This window comes from Festucalex cinctus, chromosome 14 (genome assembly GCF_051991245.1).
Source record: "Festucalex cinctus isolate MCC-2025b chromosome 14, RoL_Fcin_1.0, whole genome shotgun sequence".
NCBI classification, from domain to species: Eukaryota; Metazoa; Chordata; class Actinopteri; order Syngnathiformes; family Syngnathidae; genus Festucalex; species Festucalex cinctus.
Window position 1 is genome coordinate 16,564,263 of NC_135424.1, and position 18,238 is coordinate 16,582,500.

The 18,238-nt window shown below is 38.6% G+C and overlaps 2 protein-coding genes across 3 annotated transcripts in view; both read left to right on the forward strand.

The window, feature by feature from the left end:
- Positions 1–50: 50 nt before the first annotated feature.
- ppp1r21 (protein phosphatase 1, regulatory subunit 21) lies at positions 51–14,426 on the forward strand. The gene is made up of 22 exons (XM_077494375.1): positions 51–707; positions 1,514–1,582; positions 1,911–2,057; positions 2,604–2,705; positions 2,799–2,963; positions 3,056–3,114; positions 3,208–3,302; positions 4,241–4,293; positions 4,401–4,550; positions 4,641–4,742; positions 4,819–4,907; positions 4,986–5,122; positions 5,191–5,283; positions 7,058–7,185; positions 7,639–7,788; positions 7,933–8,025; positions 9,115–9,366; positions 9,599–9,634; positions 9,732–9,848; positions 11,478–11,576; positions 11,649–11,777; positions 13,177–14,426. The coding sequence occupies exons 1-22, from the start codon at positions 648–650 to the stop codon at positions 13,204–13,206; spliced, it is 2,355 nt and encodes a 784-aa protein (XP_077350501.1). The 5' UTR covers positions 51–647; the 3' UTR covers positions 13,207–14,426.
- Positions 14,427–15,960: 1,534 nt separating this feature from the next.
- ston1 (stonin 1) overlaps positions 15,961–18,238 on the forward strand; it is a 7,810-nt gene continuing 5,532 nt past the window's right edge. Inside the window, exon 1 of one of the 2 annotated variants that reach the window (XM_077494377.1) lies at positions 15,961–16,148. Coding sequence is in view for 1 of the 2 variants with exons in the window: in XM_077494376.1 (XP_077350502.1) it covers positions 17,111–17,178 (68 nt within the window). In the remaining variant the exon portion in view is untranslated. Of the gene's footprint in view, positions 16,149–16,997; positions 17,179–18,238 lie in introns of those variants that run through there. The other variant, XM_077494376.1, reaches the window with a different exon arrangement.

An 18,238-nucleotide genomic window follows, 5' to 3' on the forward strand; every position in this document is an offset into this window, starting at 1 on the left:
TAGAGGGCGCCTTAAGGAGAGCAGTACAGGAATTCTGTGTTTCCTTGAACTTTGACCCCTGAGCTTCTGCCTGGCTGGCTCGCCGAGGAATAATAATATAATGAAAGTATTGTAGATGATGACTGTCTTGTCAAGGCTTTGTTTGCCAATGTAACAACAACTACTCGTCCTTTCTGACAGTATTCGTGGAGAATATCTTGTCGGATAACTCAGCAATGGCTTTATTGATGTGCTCTTTGGCGCTACTGGGTTGTGTTTTGCTACTTTGCTAACCAGTTAGCATGCTACGCGCTGTCATCGCTGATAATGCTAACTTCAACGCGTCACTTTCAAGTCCGAATAACATCCGCATTTGGAATCATTGCGTAAATCCGATGTGCAGCAACGTATGTTTTTTTTTGTCCGGAAACTATGACTCTCACTCTTTAGCAATGTACGCACTGCCAGTGATTTATTGTAGTGCAACAAGCAGCTTGCAAGAACGTAATAATTGGGAGCTTGCTAACCTGAGCTAGGCTGGGTTTATCACTCGTAGCGTCCGTCAAGCTCAGTGGAGAGATTTGCTCAAGTTCATTGGAAATCACTTCGTATCTAGAAGAAGGTAACATCGCTCGCGGTCTCCGGACGTGACAAAGTTTCGAGAAACTATGGCCAATGTCACGGATCTGCAGACCAAATACAGCAGGTTGGCGCAAGAGTACTCTAAGGTAAAGTAACCTTTCTAATCATGTCAATTATATTTTGATGTTTCATATGCATAGGTTGTCATTGAAAGGATATTGAGATGGAATTTTAGTTTTTGCATACTAATATTTTGCTTTTCACCATGTCAACGTCAGTGCGAAATGTTTAAATTGATTATTTTAACAAGGCATCTCCACTGTGAAGAACATGACGTATAATGTCCCGCATCATAAAGCGTAGTTAGTAATAACCTTCAACATGCACATGCGTGTCGTTAGTGACAATCCCACTATTGCTTCTCAAGTGTAGGAATGTGATTTAATTGTTGGTTATATACGTGCTAATATTTCCAGTTGTCCAGAACTGTGATATTGAATTTGATATTTTGATTACTTTATAAAACTACTACTACTACTACTACTACTACTTTGTTTTGATTAGTGTGTTGAGGGTCTTTGCATATTACATTTAGACATTAAAATGCACACAATGTCATGCAGGCATTCAATTTCAAAATTTCACATGGTCAAATTGGTTCTAAATGGCACTAATGACTGTTTGTTCCACTAAGTGCTCTTTGTTTCCTTGTCAGCTGACTGCATGGCCATTGGTCAGCGTGTGCTGTTTCCTTTTTGACTTATTTCCCATTTAAAAAGTGCTGGCTATGTAGTTGTTCCTGACAAATGGGTATGCAAGTATCGTTCATAGTTTTAAACAATTGTGCCTGCTCTTGAAATGATGACCGCTAAAAAAAGTAGTACGGCTTATATAATACGAACAGCTGCTGTTTTAACACATTTGAATGCCACTGTTGTGTATATTTTCACAGCTGCGTGCACAAAACCAGGTGCTGAAGAAGGCAGTTGTTGATGAGCAGGCCAACTCGGCTTCCCTAAAAGTAAAGTGATTTTTAAAAGACAAATAACAGAGTTTTGCTGTACATCTCTGGGTTTATTTAGTGCAAATATTTACACAAAAACCCCTTTAACACAGAGATACATAGGATTTTTGAAACTGCAGTGATAAAGACGGGCACACATGTGTGACACTCATCAGGATTTACTTCTTCTGCCTTGTTACCACATGCTGATGTGATATTGTCACACATCTAATAAGACTCTTATGCAGTAATTTGGTGTTATCTCTGTGTAAAAGAGGCGATTCTAATGATTAATCCTAACGTTTGGAGAAACATCTTTTTTCATTTCTGGGTTCTTCGTCTTCAGGACCAACTGAAGCAGAGGGATCAGAGCCTGAGGAAGCAAGAGCAGGAGATGGACAGCCTCAGCTTTCGGAACCAGCAGCTGGCAAAGAGGGTGGAGCTTCTTCAAGACGAGCTGGCTGCTAGTGAATCTAAGGGCAAAAGGGGGAAGGTGATTATGGGGGTGGAACTAGAATTGATTGTTTGTTTTTTGTTTTTTTGCTCTTATAATAGCTGTAGCCTCAATCTTTTGTATGTTTTTTTTGTTTTTAAATCAAATATTGAAAGTAACTAGAATGCTGTGGGATCACACAAGCCTAAATAACACTGAAATAAAATGAAGGATTAGAATACAGGTGTTAGAGACTGTAACAATCTTGAGATATTATGCAAATATGGCCCCCGGTGGACAATTCGAAGCTTCAGTTAATTTACCTGCGTCTTTTTAGGATGTTTACATAACCGGAGAAAAGCAACATAAATGCAGGGAGAGCAGAGCCTGAGCCGGTATTTGCTCCCCTGATCTCAGAACTGTTAGGCAGACGCGCTAACTGCTAAGCCACCATGCTGCCGTGACTGTGCTAGTAAACCAATATAATGATGTCTATAAATTTGTGATAAGTAGCTTGAATGTTGTGTGAATGTTTATCTCAGTAAATACCCAACGAACATGTATTTGTATGATAATGATTAAATGCTCTTGTGTTTCCACCTTTAGAATAAAGGAGATTCTCCTTCAAACCATGGTATACGGACACAAAATGTTTTTGATGAGGACCTGCAGAAAAAGATTGAAGAAAACGAAAGGCTTCACATTCAAGTAATGCGCAATTAAGTGTTTTTTTTTTTTTTTTTTTTTTGAAAGTTTAATGTTGCTGAGAAGTCTATTTTTTCTCTCCTATGTTTTCTTTAGTTTTACGAGGCAGATGAGCAGCACAAGAGGCAGGAGGCTGAGATGAGGGCACGCCTAGAGAAGTTGGAGCAAGACTCTCAACACCAACAGGCCGTCGTGGATGGCCTCACTACGAAGTACACGGAAACCATCGAGAGGCTGCAGAGTGACAAGGCGCGATTGGAGGTGAGAATGAGCGAGAACAAAAAACCAAAGGGATGATTCGTCATTCTGATTGATTGTAAGCTGACTTGATCGAATTGGTGTGCCTTTTGTAGGTTAAAACACAGACTCTGGAGAGGGAGGGAAAAGATTGCCGATTGAGAGCAGAGGAGTGGTACGTTAACTTGTTTTTTTTTAAAGTTCCTTCAAGGATTTAGGGCTTAGTCCTGGTTGACGAATTGTTCTGTTGCACTTTTTTTGCGTGCAGTCAGCAGCAGTTAAGACGATGCCAGACAGAACTCAACAGACAACTGAAACAAAGCAGCAGCGTCATCCAGGAGAAAGTGCCCTTTAATGACACCAGTGAGTGTTTTGCACTCAAAAATGAAATTAAACCACAAGAGTTTTTTTTTGGTCATGAATGGAGTAGAAATACAGTTTTCTGCTAGTATGCACAAGGGCTTCTCAGTTTACGACGTAACACGAATTTGTAAGTCAGAGCATGTTAAAATTGATAAGTAATGGTTAAGTAAAGTAATAATTACAGGAAATACTAAAAACTAATGCTGTCAAAGTTAAAGAGTTAACTAAATTAAAAATATTGCATTAATCATGTATTAACACAGGTTAATTACACTATTAATTTTGACCACAAATGATCCTTTAGCCGACAGCGCTTATGTTAAAGATAGCACAGGTTGTGTTTGAGCAATAAACATAACTGCATGCATTAAAGCAAAGCATTTAATAAATGTTTGTGCATGATATTCAGAATATTTGTTCATGTCAAATTATTGAGGTCATTTTTTCCCCCATTTTAAATTGTGAAAGTTATTAACTGATTAGAAAAAGAGTAGGATGAGCACGCGTAGTGGGTAACATTTTTTGAAGACGTCCACATAACATTAAATGTCGAAAAAAAATTAACACATAACAGGTGCTCTTTAAATTTGGCGAGTGAAAAATATTTACAAAAAAAGCCTTTTTTTTAAAGTGATTAATCAAAATTCTAAAATGGGATTAATCTGATTTAAAAAAATTATCATTGGACAGCTCTAATAACACTTAAAGGCAATAAATGGAAAACAATATTGTTTTTCCATATGACAACGTATTATTATTATTTTTTTTATTGCAGCTATGCTACTTTATCGCGCACCATGACCTCGAAGCGTCATAATACGGTGCCACTGTAAACAGAGAACCTAATGTAGTAGATCCTAATCCCCTCAGAATTTCGAACGATTTCTTGGGAATATTTTGCTCATTGAATCATATACCTTGTCCCTCCAACCCTCCAGAATTTAGTGACTACAACAATCTAAATGTGCCGGCACACAATCGAAGACATCAGGTTGGTGTTTGGGGACCGTCTCATCTGTAATGCAGCATTTACTCTGTTTTTATTTGCATGCTGTAGTTTTAATTCACTTTGAATTATATTTTTTTCCCTAAATTCAGATAAAAGCCCGGGATTTGGCAGGTCAGGCCTTGAGCTTCATTCAGGACCTGGTGGCTGGTCTGCTGAACTTCCATTCGTACACTGAGCAGAGAGTCCACATCTATCCACTGGACTCTTCTATTGAGTCCATTTCTCCTTTGAATCAGAAGGTCTGTAGAATAGCAAGCACACGCAAATACACTGCATCTCTTGTGAATTTGAATATGAACAGTACGATTACAAACTTTCTCCCCTTCCAGTTTTCTCACTATCTGCATGAGAATGCGTTGTATGTGCGCCCCCTGGAGGAGAGTTTTCTACAGTTACACCAAAGTATCACGGAGGACACGGTCACAGTGCTGGTGAGAGGTTCTTCGACATGATGTGTCCTCTGTCTTTGCATCCTACCAAAATCTATTTGATCTCGTTGAATTGCAGGAGACTGTGGACAAGCTGAAGAACTTCAGTGACATTTTCTCAACATACACCCATTTCCTACAAAAGCTTCTTCCTTATCAACTAAAAAGGTCAGCAGTGTTCTTGCATGTGTGAGATAAGGGCAGAGAGTGGAGGAGGAATGTTTTTTAACTGTCTTCTCCACCCAGCCTAGAGGAGGAGTGCCAGACTCCACTTTGCACTGCTGCCCTTACAGTAAAGAATCAGGAACTGCAGAATGATGTGAATAAAGTGACTATGGTGTTTGACAAACTACAGAACTACGTTACCCTGTTGACCTTGCCCAGTAGGTTAACATGAATTATTCAAACCTGTTGTATCGGCCTTGCACCTAATGTATGCCTTGCGTCTTAGGTGTTCGTCAGGATGGTATGCCGCAAACTAGCACCACTGCCGTCTTCACCCAACTAGCGGCTTGCTTGCACAGTCTTCATGATGTTATTAAAGGTAAAGCAGTTTCACCTTCATGACCTTGGATATAATTTGGACGTGTTCCATATCTACTGCAAAATGGACGTTCAGGTTGTGCTCATCCGACTTAAACATCAAAAGCCAAATTTGCGCTGCCCGAAACCGTCTTGGAACAGACTCCTCATGCTCATCTTTGCATCTGCAAAATTAAGATTAACAGTTTTATTTTTTACTTAACTCAAATGCATTGAAACATAAAAGCGGGAAGTTGGCATATGTGGTGATAGTTTTCATTCAGTCAATTCGCAAGTGGTTCGATTGTGATGTGCTTCAATGAAGTGATGATGTGCTTCAATGAAGTGATGTCACCTTTAGCAGACATCCCCATGAAATAAAGATGAGTAGCGGTTGTCTCATTTCCCCAAAGGAATTTGTTTTTGTAACGTGAACAATTACGGTACATAAAAAGATGGAATTTAACCAGAGTTTCAAATTGGGCATCATACGCTGCAGTGTGAACACAGATCGTGATTTGACAGACCGAATATTGTTGTAAGGACAAAAAAAATCAGTTTGTCATGTTTATAGTGTATAAAATCAGCAACAACAAAAAATTAGAGACAAGTTGGTTCTTGATATGCTGGCAGTCAGGGGTGGATTACCTCTATAGCAATCTCTTGATCATTTTTTTTTTTTTTTTTTTTTTTTTTAGAACTATCTTGCTCGTGTTCCATAATATTTATTAATATTTGGCAGAGCTGCGGATGGTTGTCATTTAATTTCACTTCCCTAACCGCCCTCATCATGGCATCTGGTGGAGTCGGGCCCTTGTCTTCAGTGTAAATTATCTGCCTGTGTTTCTTTATATAACCAGTTCAGAGCACACCCGTCACTCTTTTGTGTAGAAGTGGTTCAGAAAATGGATAGTTTCTTTGTATTAAAAAAATAAAAAAACAACCAAAAAAACAGAGAAAGAAATCGTAACCTTACCATACATGATTTCGGGTTTAGTTGTAAAAGTGATGACCAACCCCAGCTAAAACCTTTGCTTGCAAGGCTAACAAAAGTCTTAACAACTAGCTAAGAGTCCAACAACTAATGACAATCTGAATTATGCATTTTCTTTTCCACTTTTTAAAAATAAACGTTTTTTCTAAACCACTTTTATAAAAGTTTAGAATAAAAATATTGAAGCGCTTTTTACAATTTGACATGAAAAAAGCTCAAGTCCTGTCACATAAGTTCAACTTTATTTCAAGCAAGACTATGTAGCTAAGCTCCGATCCCATACTGTAAATGTCCATGCAACAATTTGAGAAATTGAGAGATGCCGCCATCTAGTGACAAGATAAAGGCAGTGTGACAAGCAACCTTTTTTCCACTATGGTAAATGTGACACGATATGGGGTAGTGTAGCAAGACTAAGGTGATACAAATAAAAACAACCAAGCCTGATTACATATTGCAAAACCACTTCCGCTAGATGTTTATTTTTATTTTTATTATTATTATTTTTTTAATGATCACTTAAGTCAGAAGAGACGCTAAATAACCGCAACCAAATCACGAAGTTGATTGAAAACCTTTAAAATTTTTAAGCCAAGCTACTTATTCAGAACCCTTAAACCAAGCTACATGTTCTACTGTGAATTTTTGTATGGCTGGGTATTTTTTTTTTCTTATCAAAACTTACTACACGTGTCCATTTTTCATCTGCAGTCATCTTAAAATGTGATTCCAAATGGTCACAATAGAGATACCTCTCTCTTCTTACTCTTCTGCATGCATGTGTGTGTCTATATACGTACAGAAATGTCAAAGCACTACAACCAGAAGGCCAGCTTAGAGCAGGAGCTCCCCACTGCCACACAGAAGCTCTTCACCACCACAGAGTGTCTGCTGGGCTCCCTCGGCTCACTGACCAACAGCACAGGCAAGGTACGGCCAATAGGGGGCGATCTGCAGCCAGGTTCATGATCATCTCTTCCACAAACGCACACCACACTTTAAGCCTTGTGATGCAGTTGAGATTTGACAGCAGTGTGAGATCATGATGCTAAATTGCCACTATAGGCAGAACTCAGGTGGCCAGCAGTTACATTTTCAAAGCAACTGTCAAAATCACAGTTTTTGCAGCTGCTCCCCAGCTATAGTTACTGATAAATGATTTCTCTTTTTGAATAAAGACGTGTCTGATGGGAGGCCCAGTGCGGTAGCTTGCACACATGCTGCCACAGGATGTGTGAAGGGAGCATTTTGAGATGGCGCATCTCTGCAGGGCAAATCCTAACTGCACATTTATTCTAGTTCTACCCATCACTGTTGCCTTCTATCGCAAGTGACTGCTAAAGGTTGAATTTTATGAGGCTTAATATCTGTGGTTTCTTGCAGCTTGCCACATTCTTCAGCAACAACTTGGATTTCTTCACGTCATCGGGCTATGGTCCCAGAGGAAACACAACAGCCCTTAACCCTTTACAAGCTGAGATTATGCTTTCCAACAAAAAGAAAGCAGCTGCTTACATGCATGCGCTCAAAAAGGTAATCATTTCCAGCCTCTTCTCATTAGGTTAATGAGCTTCAACATGCTATATATAGAATGCTAGATACAGAAACACATTTAAGCAGTAGTACCGTAAACTACTATTATGTTATCATGTATTTGTTGTCACTGGTTATGTTTAGCCCAGGCCACAGTCCGTTCCATACAGGGAAGCGCTGTCCAATCGCCGGATCCTCACCAGCTCCACTGAGAGTAGAGAAGGTCTCACTCAACAGGTATGATCCTGATTCCTCTATTGATCACTATAAATAGGTTGCATGTGTTATGTGACTGTCTTGTATGAGGTTGTTATGGAAAAATATGCCATTTCAAGTTGATATAGTATTTCACAGTTTAACGGGTGAAAATAGAGCTCAGGCTAGCTGATTTCAAGCGATCTTTGTTTCTTGTTAAAGTGTTCAAACCCAAAAATGTTTCAATATGTTTTTTAATACTTTGTCCTTCACTCCCATATTTGTTTTATTTATTTATTTTATTTTTTATTTTATTTTTTATTTTATTTTATTTTTTTTGCTAGAGAATATAGAAGGCTTAGATACAGCTTCTGACATGTGAAGGGGATGCTTAAAGCAACGGTAGTTATTACAGAAAACGACCAGCAGGTAGCAGCAGAGTATAAGAGATCAGCCATGTTGCAACAAGCTCTTTTTACCAGTGTTTTCAACAGATTTGTGAATAATGATGAAACTTCGCTCTATTCTAATGCTAATTACTGCGAAACGGAAACAGATACAAATATCATTTTTTTTTTTTTTTTTTTTTTTTTTTTTGATAATAAAAGAAACGATAATCTTTCTTTTGGTAGGTTCCATGTTTTTATAGCAATAGAACACAATATTCTGTGGACCTTGCAAAATCTGTCAAAATCCTGTAAAACAGCCGGGAGCGAGGACGGTTGCTTCAGTGAAAATGGCTGGGAGTGAATGAGTTAATATTGTGTTTGTGGAATATGAGTTAAGCAGCAAAAGTGAAGTGGCCATTTTGCCACTTGCTGTCAACTGAAAGTGACATCACAATTTATTTCTAAAGCTGAGCCATGATTGGTCGTTCCCTGAGGCTTGAGCAACTGTGATGTCATCTTCAGTCGACAACAAGTGGCAAAGTGGCTGCCCCCTGAAATGGATATAAATGAGTGGATTTTGCAGCATTGCAATGTAAAATTAATCAATGCTGTGTTTTGACTTGTGAGGACACATCCAGTATATTATTGTCAATAAAATTTCTGTGTTAACTTCCCCTTTAATCGTTGTGATCAGCTCCCTTAGTTTAACTGTTATTTTTTTCCCCTTGCTGGCCTCCTGCAGGTGCAGCAGAGTCAGGAGAAAATTGCTCGCCTTGAGCAGGAAAAAGAACACTGGCTCCTAGAAGCTCAGTTGGGGAAGGTGCGGCTGGAAAAGGAGAACCAGCGCATTTCAGACCTGGAAGCACAGCTCACCATGGCTCTGGGGGCAGGTCAGAACTCGCAGACGACTGCGGTCAGCTCGCTGACACAGAACCATGAGGAAGTGGAGACGCCTCTGAAAACGGCTCCGAAAGAAACTATGTGCACCAGCCTGGTACAGTCACTTATTACTTTTATCTTGTTCCTCTTCATGGCAGGATTTTCTTTAACTTGCCTGTTCTTGTTGCTCCCACGCTCTTTTTGTGAAAAAACTCAGACATCCGCCTGAGCACAATAGAAGAATACATTTGTAAAGGTTCATAGTGTGCCTACAATCCATAACTGCTCAGGTCTCACTGGTCAGGCTGACTGTTTACTCAACAGCTGTATATGTCTCCTCTCTCCAGGTTGGCATGTTGTGTACCGTACCCATAGCTGAGCATGTGAGTGGCTATGTATTTATATGAAAAAGTTCAAAGCAATTTATTCTCCGTGGATAAATCGAGTGTAACATTGCAGGATGTTGCGTGTGTTTTGCAGGTGGGAGACGAGGAGTCCAGGGAGCAGCTGATAAAGACTCACTATATGACCAGAGTGGGAGAGCTCACCACTCAGCTCCAGGTGTCAGACAGCAAAGCAGTGCACTTTCACTCTGAGGTGAAGCCTTCTCCTGAAAGTCTATCTGAAAACCACGTCAGTGCTTTTTAGCCATTTAGCATTGGAAGTCATCTTAGTAGTGATTGTTACTGGGTAGGTGCAAAACACCAGCCATAACACCTCTCCTTATAAGGTATGCGTTCCTTCCAAATATGTGAAGGACAGCGACGCTATCAGTATGTGGCCCTCATCTTTTCTCTTAAAAAAAAAAACTAAAAATAAATAAATAAAAACTAGGTATTAGGCGATTAACATTTTTTTAATCGTACTTAATCACATGAAATCAATAGTTAACTCATGATTAAGCACAAATTTTATATCTGTTCTAAATTATACAATAAAATGTACACTAAAATTTTTCAAAAGCTTTAATTTTCTTAACATAAAAGTGGAAAAAATGTTAAATAGAAATATGGCTTCATCTTTTAGGTATTAATACATTAATTTCATAATAATTCACAAATTGAGTTAAATAAAAAAAAAAGTACTGTAAAAATTAGGTCATTTTCTGCCACTAGATGGCATAATTGCATTTGTAAGATGTCGGTGATAGCTCAGTGCATTTGTCTTTTCATATTAAGAGCTATCTAATCTTTAACATGAAGTAATCAAAATTGTCAAATACAACTTGACCCAAGTCTCCACGAATATATGCATTATTATTAAATTTATTACTGCGAAATTTTGACGTGGACCTGTCTATTACGTTGCGACTGGAATCCCCCCCCCCAAAAAAAAATAAATAAAATAAAAATAAATAAATAAATACAATAAAAATAGTGGTGTTGAAAGAAGTTTAAATTACCTCGAAATGTATGCACTAAGTTTGACACCCCTAAAAAAAGCACATTAGCTACTGGCTTTCTTTATACATCTTTGTCTTAATGCATTGGTATGTTAAAAACTGTTTTTCCTCAACTCTAGGGTCAAAATGTCTGATGATGATTTCTGATGAGGGATATAACACCTAAGAATGTGCAGCTCAGGTTTGGTACTTTTTAAGCAGGCCATTAGAGCAGGCGTTAACAGCAAGAGAGTTCAACTTGAGCAGACCTAATGGAAGTGTTACATGTACAGGCACTGTCGTATTTATTTTCCAGAAAAAAACAAAACAAAATATTTGTCAGCTGGGTTTATTGGATAGGGCGATTACCGATTACCCAAGTAATTAATAAGATCATCCATTGTTAACAGCTGTGTTACTACAGCCCCAAGGGACCCTAAGGAAAATTGAGTTAATCCTGAATTTCACACAGGGTTAATGAATATTCTGCATACACTGTAACATATAAATAGAAACAGCCTAAAAGAGGCCCAAATTTATACAATTTATTTTAAATTTGTGGCATCTTATGGGCTCATGGTCTAAAACTTAGAGGGCAAAACATTTTTTTGTTATACATTGAAAAGTAGTTGGAATTTTAATAACATCTTCTTGTCACAGCGTGACCGACATTATCTGCAATTTGTATCCTAGCAGCAGGAATGCACCCAATCTTTATTCTGTGTCAGAGATGATAAACTGTCCCTACTTCATACCACCACCTTTACACCGTGCCTTCAAATGGAGGCATGCAGTATACATTTGTGTGTAAAAAAAAAAAAAAGTTTTCATCACTTTCTTTCTAGTGTCGCGCTTTGGCCAAGAGGTTAGCCATCGCAGAGAAATCACGCGAGACTGTCGTGGAGGAGATGAAACGAGCCAGTCAGAACATCACACACCTGCAGGTATGTTAATCTTCCAACAAAAGACAACATTCTCTAGCTCCCTCAGCTGAAATTATGTCGTGTGCCGCACAGGATGAACTGAGCACGACCAAGAGGAGCTATGAAGACCAGCTGAGCATGATGAGTGACCATTTGTGTAGTATGAACGAAACGCTGAGCAAACAGAGAGAGGAGATTGACACACTCAAACTGGGCAGCAAGGTACTTTTTTTTTTTTCTTTTATAATATTTATTTATCAACAAATGAAGCTTACAGGCTTACATTGAGGACCATCTGGTTCTTCTTCTAGTTCTTTTTTTTCTTCTTCTGCTGGTTCTTTTTTTTCCCCTTCTACTGGTTCTTTTTTTTCCTTCTTCTTCTGGTTCTTCTGTTTTCTGGTTCTTGTTCTTCTTGATCTTGTTCTTCTGGTTCTTCTTGATCTTCTTCTTCTTCTTCTTCTGGTTCTTCTTTGTCTTCTGGTTCTTCTTCTTCTTCTTCTCCTTCTCCTCCTCCTCCACCACCACCACAACCCCAAACAACTAAGGTAAAAAATGTACCCAGAAAAATGTTAGCATATCCTTGTGTAAATACAACCAATAATAAAAACGTTTCAGATTATCTTAACGATTAAGATCACTTCATGCCAACTAGCTTCCGAATTATATAATTTATTAGTTTTGCATGTTGAGGCTAATCGCTAAATGGTTAACAGTCTAACTGCTGCTTTGTTTCATTACTGTACCTATTTTATCTCTTTCTTTTAACTGTTTTTTCACCTCTTTTTTTTTTTCTTCTTTTTTTATTCTTCCCTATGTTTGGGACAATTTTGGTCATTTTGGAAGTTTTACAAAGTTCTTTGGGGGTCACATCAATAACTTCGGCCCTCATCTATTTGCATCATCATTTGTAGTAATATTAGTTGGCAATTGTGCAACTTTGGATCTTTTAGCTATTCTATTTCAAAAGTTAATAGCAATAACTATTTTGAATACAATTTCATTGAAGGTGCTTAACCCCACACACACATTTAGTGGCATCGTTAGCATTTACCAACATTACCTAATGGGTGAGCTCTGCTGCTGTTGCGGTATAAAAGAAAATTGAAAGCGCCAAGTGAGTGGGTGAGAAAACAGTGTTTTCAGCCGTTGAGCCGTGACGTCGTAACGATTCTGCCAGTTACAAGGTGGACGCGGAGGTCGGTGATAGTAGTGTGCTTACTGCACGGTCTGATGGGAAAGGCACCTGCTGGCAGCATCTGAAAAAGACATTAGGTCTGAGTTGAAGAGGTCCACTGTTGAGTGTGTTTGTGTGTGCACGCGCTCCAACGCCAAATGGCAGGACTGAACATGCGTGTGATCTGAAGGTATTTTCGTGAAGGACAGAAACCAGACCCAGCATGTTTCTAGATTCTTCAAAGAATGCAAAGTAAACTTGAGCCCTTAGTTTGATAGATGACACAAATCGGGACATTTGTTTTCTTTTTACTATCATTTAATATTCATACTTGTGCTATTGCATATACAATTCTTTCAAATCCAGCTCTTTCACAGTTTCTCAAAAAAGTGATGTGCAAACTTGGATTAAAAAAAATAAAATAATATACATCTATGTCTTCCACAGGCAAATTCAAAGAAGAACAAAGGTCGCTAGCGGTCTGCTTCCAAAAAAATAAGGCTCCATTTGGGATCATGAGAGCACCTTGAAGACACTCTGGAGCCCCCCCAGCACCCAGACACAGACCTCCTACGGCACCCTGGTACTAAGACCATCACGTCACCAAAAACCGGATCACAAGCAAAGCCTCAGAAACGTCCACGTTTTACATTGTGGCAATACAAACATTGAAGACTGACTGAAGAGGCCTTTTCTTTCCTCATGACACAACTTCACATTAATTGTGCCGGAAGCTGTTTGACCTTTGGACCAGAGCAGAATCGGAGAGGAACCACTTTCCTTCCAAGTAGAACACAGGAAATTGATCAAGTTTGCTGACTTGAAGACCAAACCCTGTTGATCAATCAGCCTTTCTGTTTTTTCCGGTTGTGTTTGTATGAGGGGAAAATGATACTATTCTTGCTGCCTATTGAACACAAAATGTGAGTGCGGATGTTTTTACATGTGCATATTGTTTCATGCCTTTAATGTATATCCCTTCTAACACTAAGAAGGGCTTCCAACGATCAACCAACACTTTAACACTTGAATCCATCCCCTTGTCTGGACAGTCCTTTTAAGAGGACAACAAAAAGTCTGCCAAGAACCTCTGACTGATTAACTGTTTACATAGAAGAAAAAGTCTACAATGGACAAGTTCTGGCTTGTAAAGTGTCCCATATGAGCGTGAGCTTACTTTGCAACAGAAGTATTTTTTAAATTTTTTTTTACAGCACCAAACTAAGTATGGATATGCCCTTCAGTTGGGATGTTGCAAGCTCAAAATTTATTGTATTATTTTAAAACATACATTTATGATATGTACTGCAATATTAATTGTATGTTTCAATCTTAAAAATGAATATAAACTGTATTAATTCCTGAACGTGCAAATATTTCTCACAAAAAATGTGAAGTCTGTACCTACTTATTTTGGGTGTGTCTCAAAGTTTGTCTAATGGGATGTGTCGTTGCCTGGACTCTTGAACTGTTGCTTATTAAACAAGCTGGTTCATGCGGCGTGCAGCTGCAGTTTCGGTTCGGGCTTGTTGTGGCATGATGAGGTAAGGCAAGGCCTCTCAATGCTTACCTGCCGGTCTTCACTCGTATCACAAGGATTTGCTACCTGTCCATGCGATGGAAAGTACTGTACTAGTCGTGTAATCTTGAAAGCCCACAATGTGTGTGAGAATCCGAATAAAGAGATTTCTATTGAATGAGCTGGCTTTGGATAATCCTGTACATCATTTTCTGCATTTTGATTAGTTTTTTTTTTTGTTTTTTTTTATTTTTATTAATATATAAGTAGTAGATCTCCTCTAGCATTGGGAAATAAGTCAGCACAGTTTAATTTGACATGGGTTTCTGTTTCAAGATTGTTATCTCTTGGTGTCACTTTCTTTGGCAAAAAAAGTTATGCTCCGCCTGTTGCCGTTTGTAGTGCTTGGAAGTGCTGGAGATGTAAATGCTACTTCAAAATTCACTAGCTCGATTATTTGAGTTTGGCAATTTAGTGTGTAAGTCGTTCATTTGATGGAATTTATACTCTCCACCTAAAGAACAATAAAATGAAAGCGGAACAATATACAATTAGTTCCCCCGCCCCCAGCATCTTTCACTTTGATGTGTATTTCAACTAGATTTTAGAATGTGTGAATTTTACTTATGCTCACAGTTTTGAGGTTGTGAGTTCGAACTTCCGCTTTGGCCTTCCTGAGTGAGTTTGCATATTCTCCATGTGCTTCTGTGGGTTTTCTTGATGTGGCTAACAAACCAAAGGTGGTTGATCCTCTTTCAAGTTCTTCAGCATTGCCAACATATCAACATTGCCAGGCTATCCTTGTAGGCTACTACTACACACAATCAGTGACTACTATTAGCTATGTTTAAATGTATTCTAATTATTAAAATAAGTTTTAAAATAGTGTATAATGTTCTGTTTCATATATTAACTTTTAACATCTTTTGTAAGGCACTTGTTATGGCACACTGAGGGCCAGAACAGGCCAGCTACGGCAAATGCGTCTAGTTCATGTTTCTTGTGAGTATACCAAAATTGCAAGGTGTCTTCATTTTTATTTTATTTTATTTTATTTTTGGTGGCCGATAATTATCGTCACTTTATCGACCAATTTGAAATCAAACAAATAAACAAGATAATAGAGAAATCTGCCAATAATTATTGCCAATTTGATTTCATACAGATAAACCAGGTAATAAGGAAATCCAGCAATAATTATAGACTTGCCACGTTGGTCCATCTGTTGTGGTTCTGGCTCATATCAATAAAATTCAGTTTCATGGTGCTTTAAATACATTTAAACATTGTGCAAAGTTTATACAATGTTTCAATGTACAGTATTTGTTAGACTTATAGTAGGACTCGAAAGGATATTTGTATTCAAGTTAATTTTGCAAACAATTATCGGCTTACTTATCGGTTATTGACATCGGCACTTCTAAATTATTGGTTTATCGGTATCGGTTGAAAACAGCATTATCGTGCATCCCTATTTTTTTTTAATGTTGAGATATTGCAACCTTTTTTTGTCCCCATGAGCACCATTTAATGCAAGAATAGCTGAGCATGCTATTTTACTTGAATTCTGATTTCAAAACCAGCTATTATTCATATTAATATTATGATGAGGTCTATGCTATGACGATTATGCAACCATTTTCAATTCAGTTCAGTTGTAACGGCCCAACTACAAAGAGAAGTCAACAAGCTTTTTTTTCCCATATTCCTAAACGCACCACGGCTGTGTTCCACTGTTCCTTCCTGCAGTGTCCTGTCGGAGGACAGTCCGGGAGAGTTAACACTAAACACTCCCGGGATTCACTCTGCCATTTTGAAGAGAAGCGACCGGCCGACGTCAGCCTCCGTCAAACTTAAGTGATGATCTCAAAGAGTGAACTACCTTTCTGAATTTGTAACTGTAAGTTTGTACCATTTGTGTCTTCTTTCCGTGGAGTTGTGATAGTTTGTGCGGCGTTCCAAAAGTCAGTTTTTTTTTTAAGAAATTGGGCTAATGTTTTTGCACTGATAGTTGTCAGACATAGCTATGCAATGTATCGGTGAATGGCTTCTGCCGTTAAAACACGTGTAAAGAGTGTGACTATATACGCAGTAAAGTTCACTAAATCAAAACAATGGCGTAAACTCGGAGAAGGGGCCTGCGTGTTCGCGACACGGAATCCCAGGCGGCGGTGTCGTTGGGTGTCAGCGGCTGGAAGCTCCGCTTGGCATTACCGAGGAGAGGAAGTGTGGAGATGGAGAGATTGTCCTGTGTTTTCACGTCTGTCTTTGACATTTACTGTACATCTGTCCACTGTAGAGAGCACGACATCGCCAACCTTCAGCCCCTTTTCCTAACTTTACAACGTAAACAGTGCACACTACGCGGTCACAATAATAGGTACACCTGCACAATCTAATAACAGAGGTCGTTCATCAACATCATCCTGCTTTGAATGCCAACTTTAAAGTACATCTACTCAGAAAAATGATAGCCAACCTTATAAAATGTAACTTTGTCTTTATTCTCAATCAAAACAACATTACCGTACTACGTTTATCTTTTTAAAAGCAGAATTCCCTTTACACAACTCCCTTAATCTCAATTTAATCTATTGTGAACTGTGAAAGGTCCAGTTCAACAAAACATTCTAAACTTTTAATGTCAGTATAAAGCAAAAAGAGGACTGCTCCCATTCTCGTGGCATGTGTTAATTTTCCACTGTTTATGTTTTATTAGGGAGGAAAAGAGCTGCGGTCCATGGAATGAAAGTTAATGACGGCTAACTAGTGATGCTAGTTGCACGTTGTGTTTCCAGTGTGTGCTGAGCAGCAGTTTCTCTTCTGCTCGCTGACTGATGAGTCGACACTTTGCCTCTGGAAATGGGTCATCGCATTCTCAGCTCTGCACTTGATAACAGTGGTTGTGGTCACATCAACATCTATCAAATGCAAGTCTAATTGGGTTGTTATTTCTTAACCTTTTTTGGTTTATTTTCACTATGGAATTACCAGTACTATTCCATTTAGTTGAACTCATCGTAGTTTTAAGGCCACGGTTTAACACACCGCATGATTGAGCATGTTGGAATTGCACACCCATCAGCACATGATGCTCATACTTAGTTTTGTAAAGCAGCTTTGATGACTGATGTCAAAATGGGGTGGCCTCATTTAAAAAACAGATTGGTGCTTTTTGTGACCCATTTGACTCACTCAGGTCAATCTGTCTGTTATGTGTTCTAGCTTGTTTGGCTGATGTGACTCAGAAATATTTTGCATTTCATATGGAGCTGTATTTGAAATGGGTTCATCACTTTGTTGTATTTCGGCAATATTTGTTGTATGCTCAGACAAATGAACATATTGCCATTTCCTGTGTGCATGGCTGTTTGTCCCAAAGGAATGTATGGAATTTGTTCTTTTGTTCTCAAAAGATTCATCATCTTCTTGTTTCTGTTCTGCTTAGTTAGCAGAAGTTCTGCCTGGGAAAACATTGAGATGTAGATGATGGTATGACCTCATGGAAAAGCCTTTATTTATCTTTTGACTTCCTGGTTTGTTTGGAGCTCAATTCATTTGCAAACTGTCCGTCTTTACATCACTGCATACAAAGTGAAAATTGGGAATGTAATCTGGAATCAAGTTTATTGTCCGTGTTGTTCATTCCTATGTAGTTTTCCCAAAGTTTTATTTGGCAAATTGTGAATTGATCGTTCCAAGCTGTCATTAAAAGTGGATCACCCGTCTGGAAATATGAACATCTAAATACAAAATGGACAACAGTGGACTCGTCCTTACTCAAGGCAACCACTTTGACTTATTTTAACAGTAAGGTTACCAAGGCAACCTAAGCATGGACAGGCATCACTTGTAATCTTCCTGACAAATATCACAGTACTGTACTGAAAGAACCCCAGACTTGATTTGGTTAATATCACAAAATTCCTTTGATGTCATATGACGCTGTCACGTGAAAATGTATTTCATTTCAGTACATGTACTAGACTT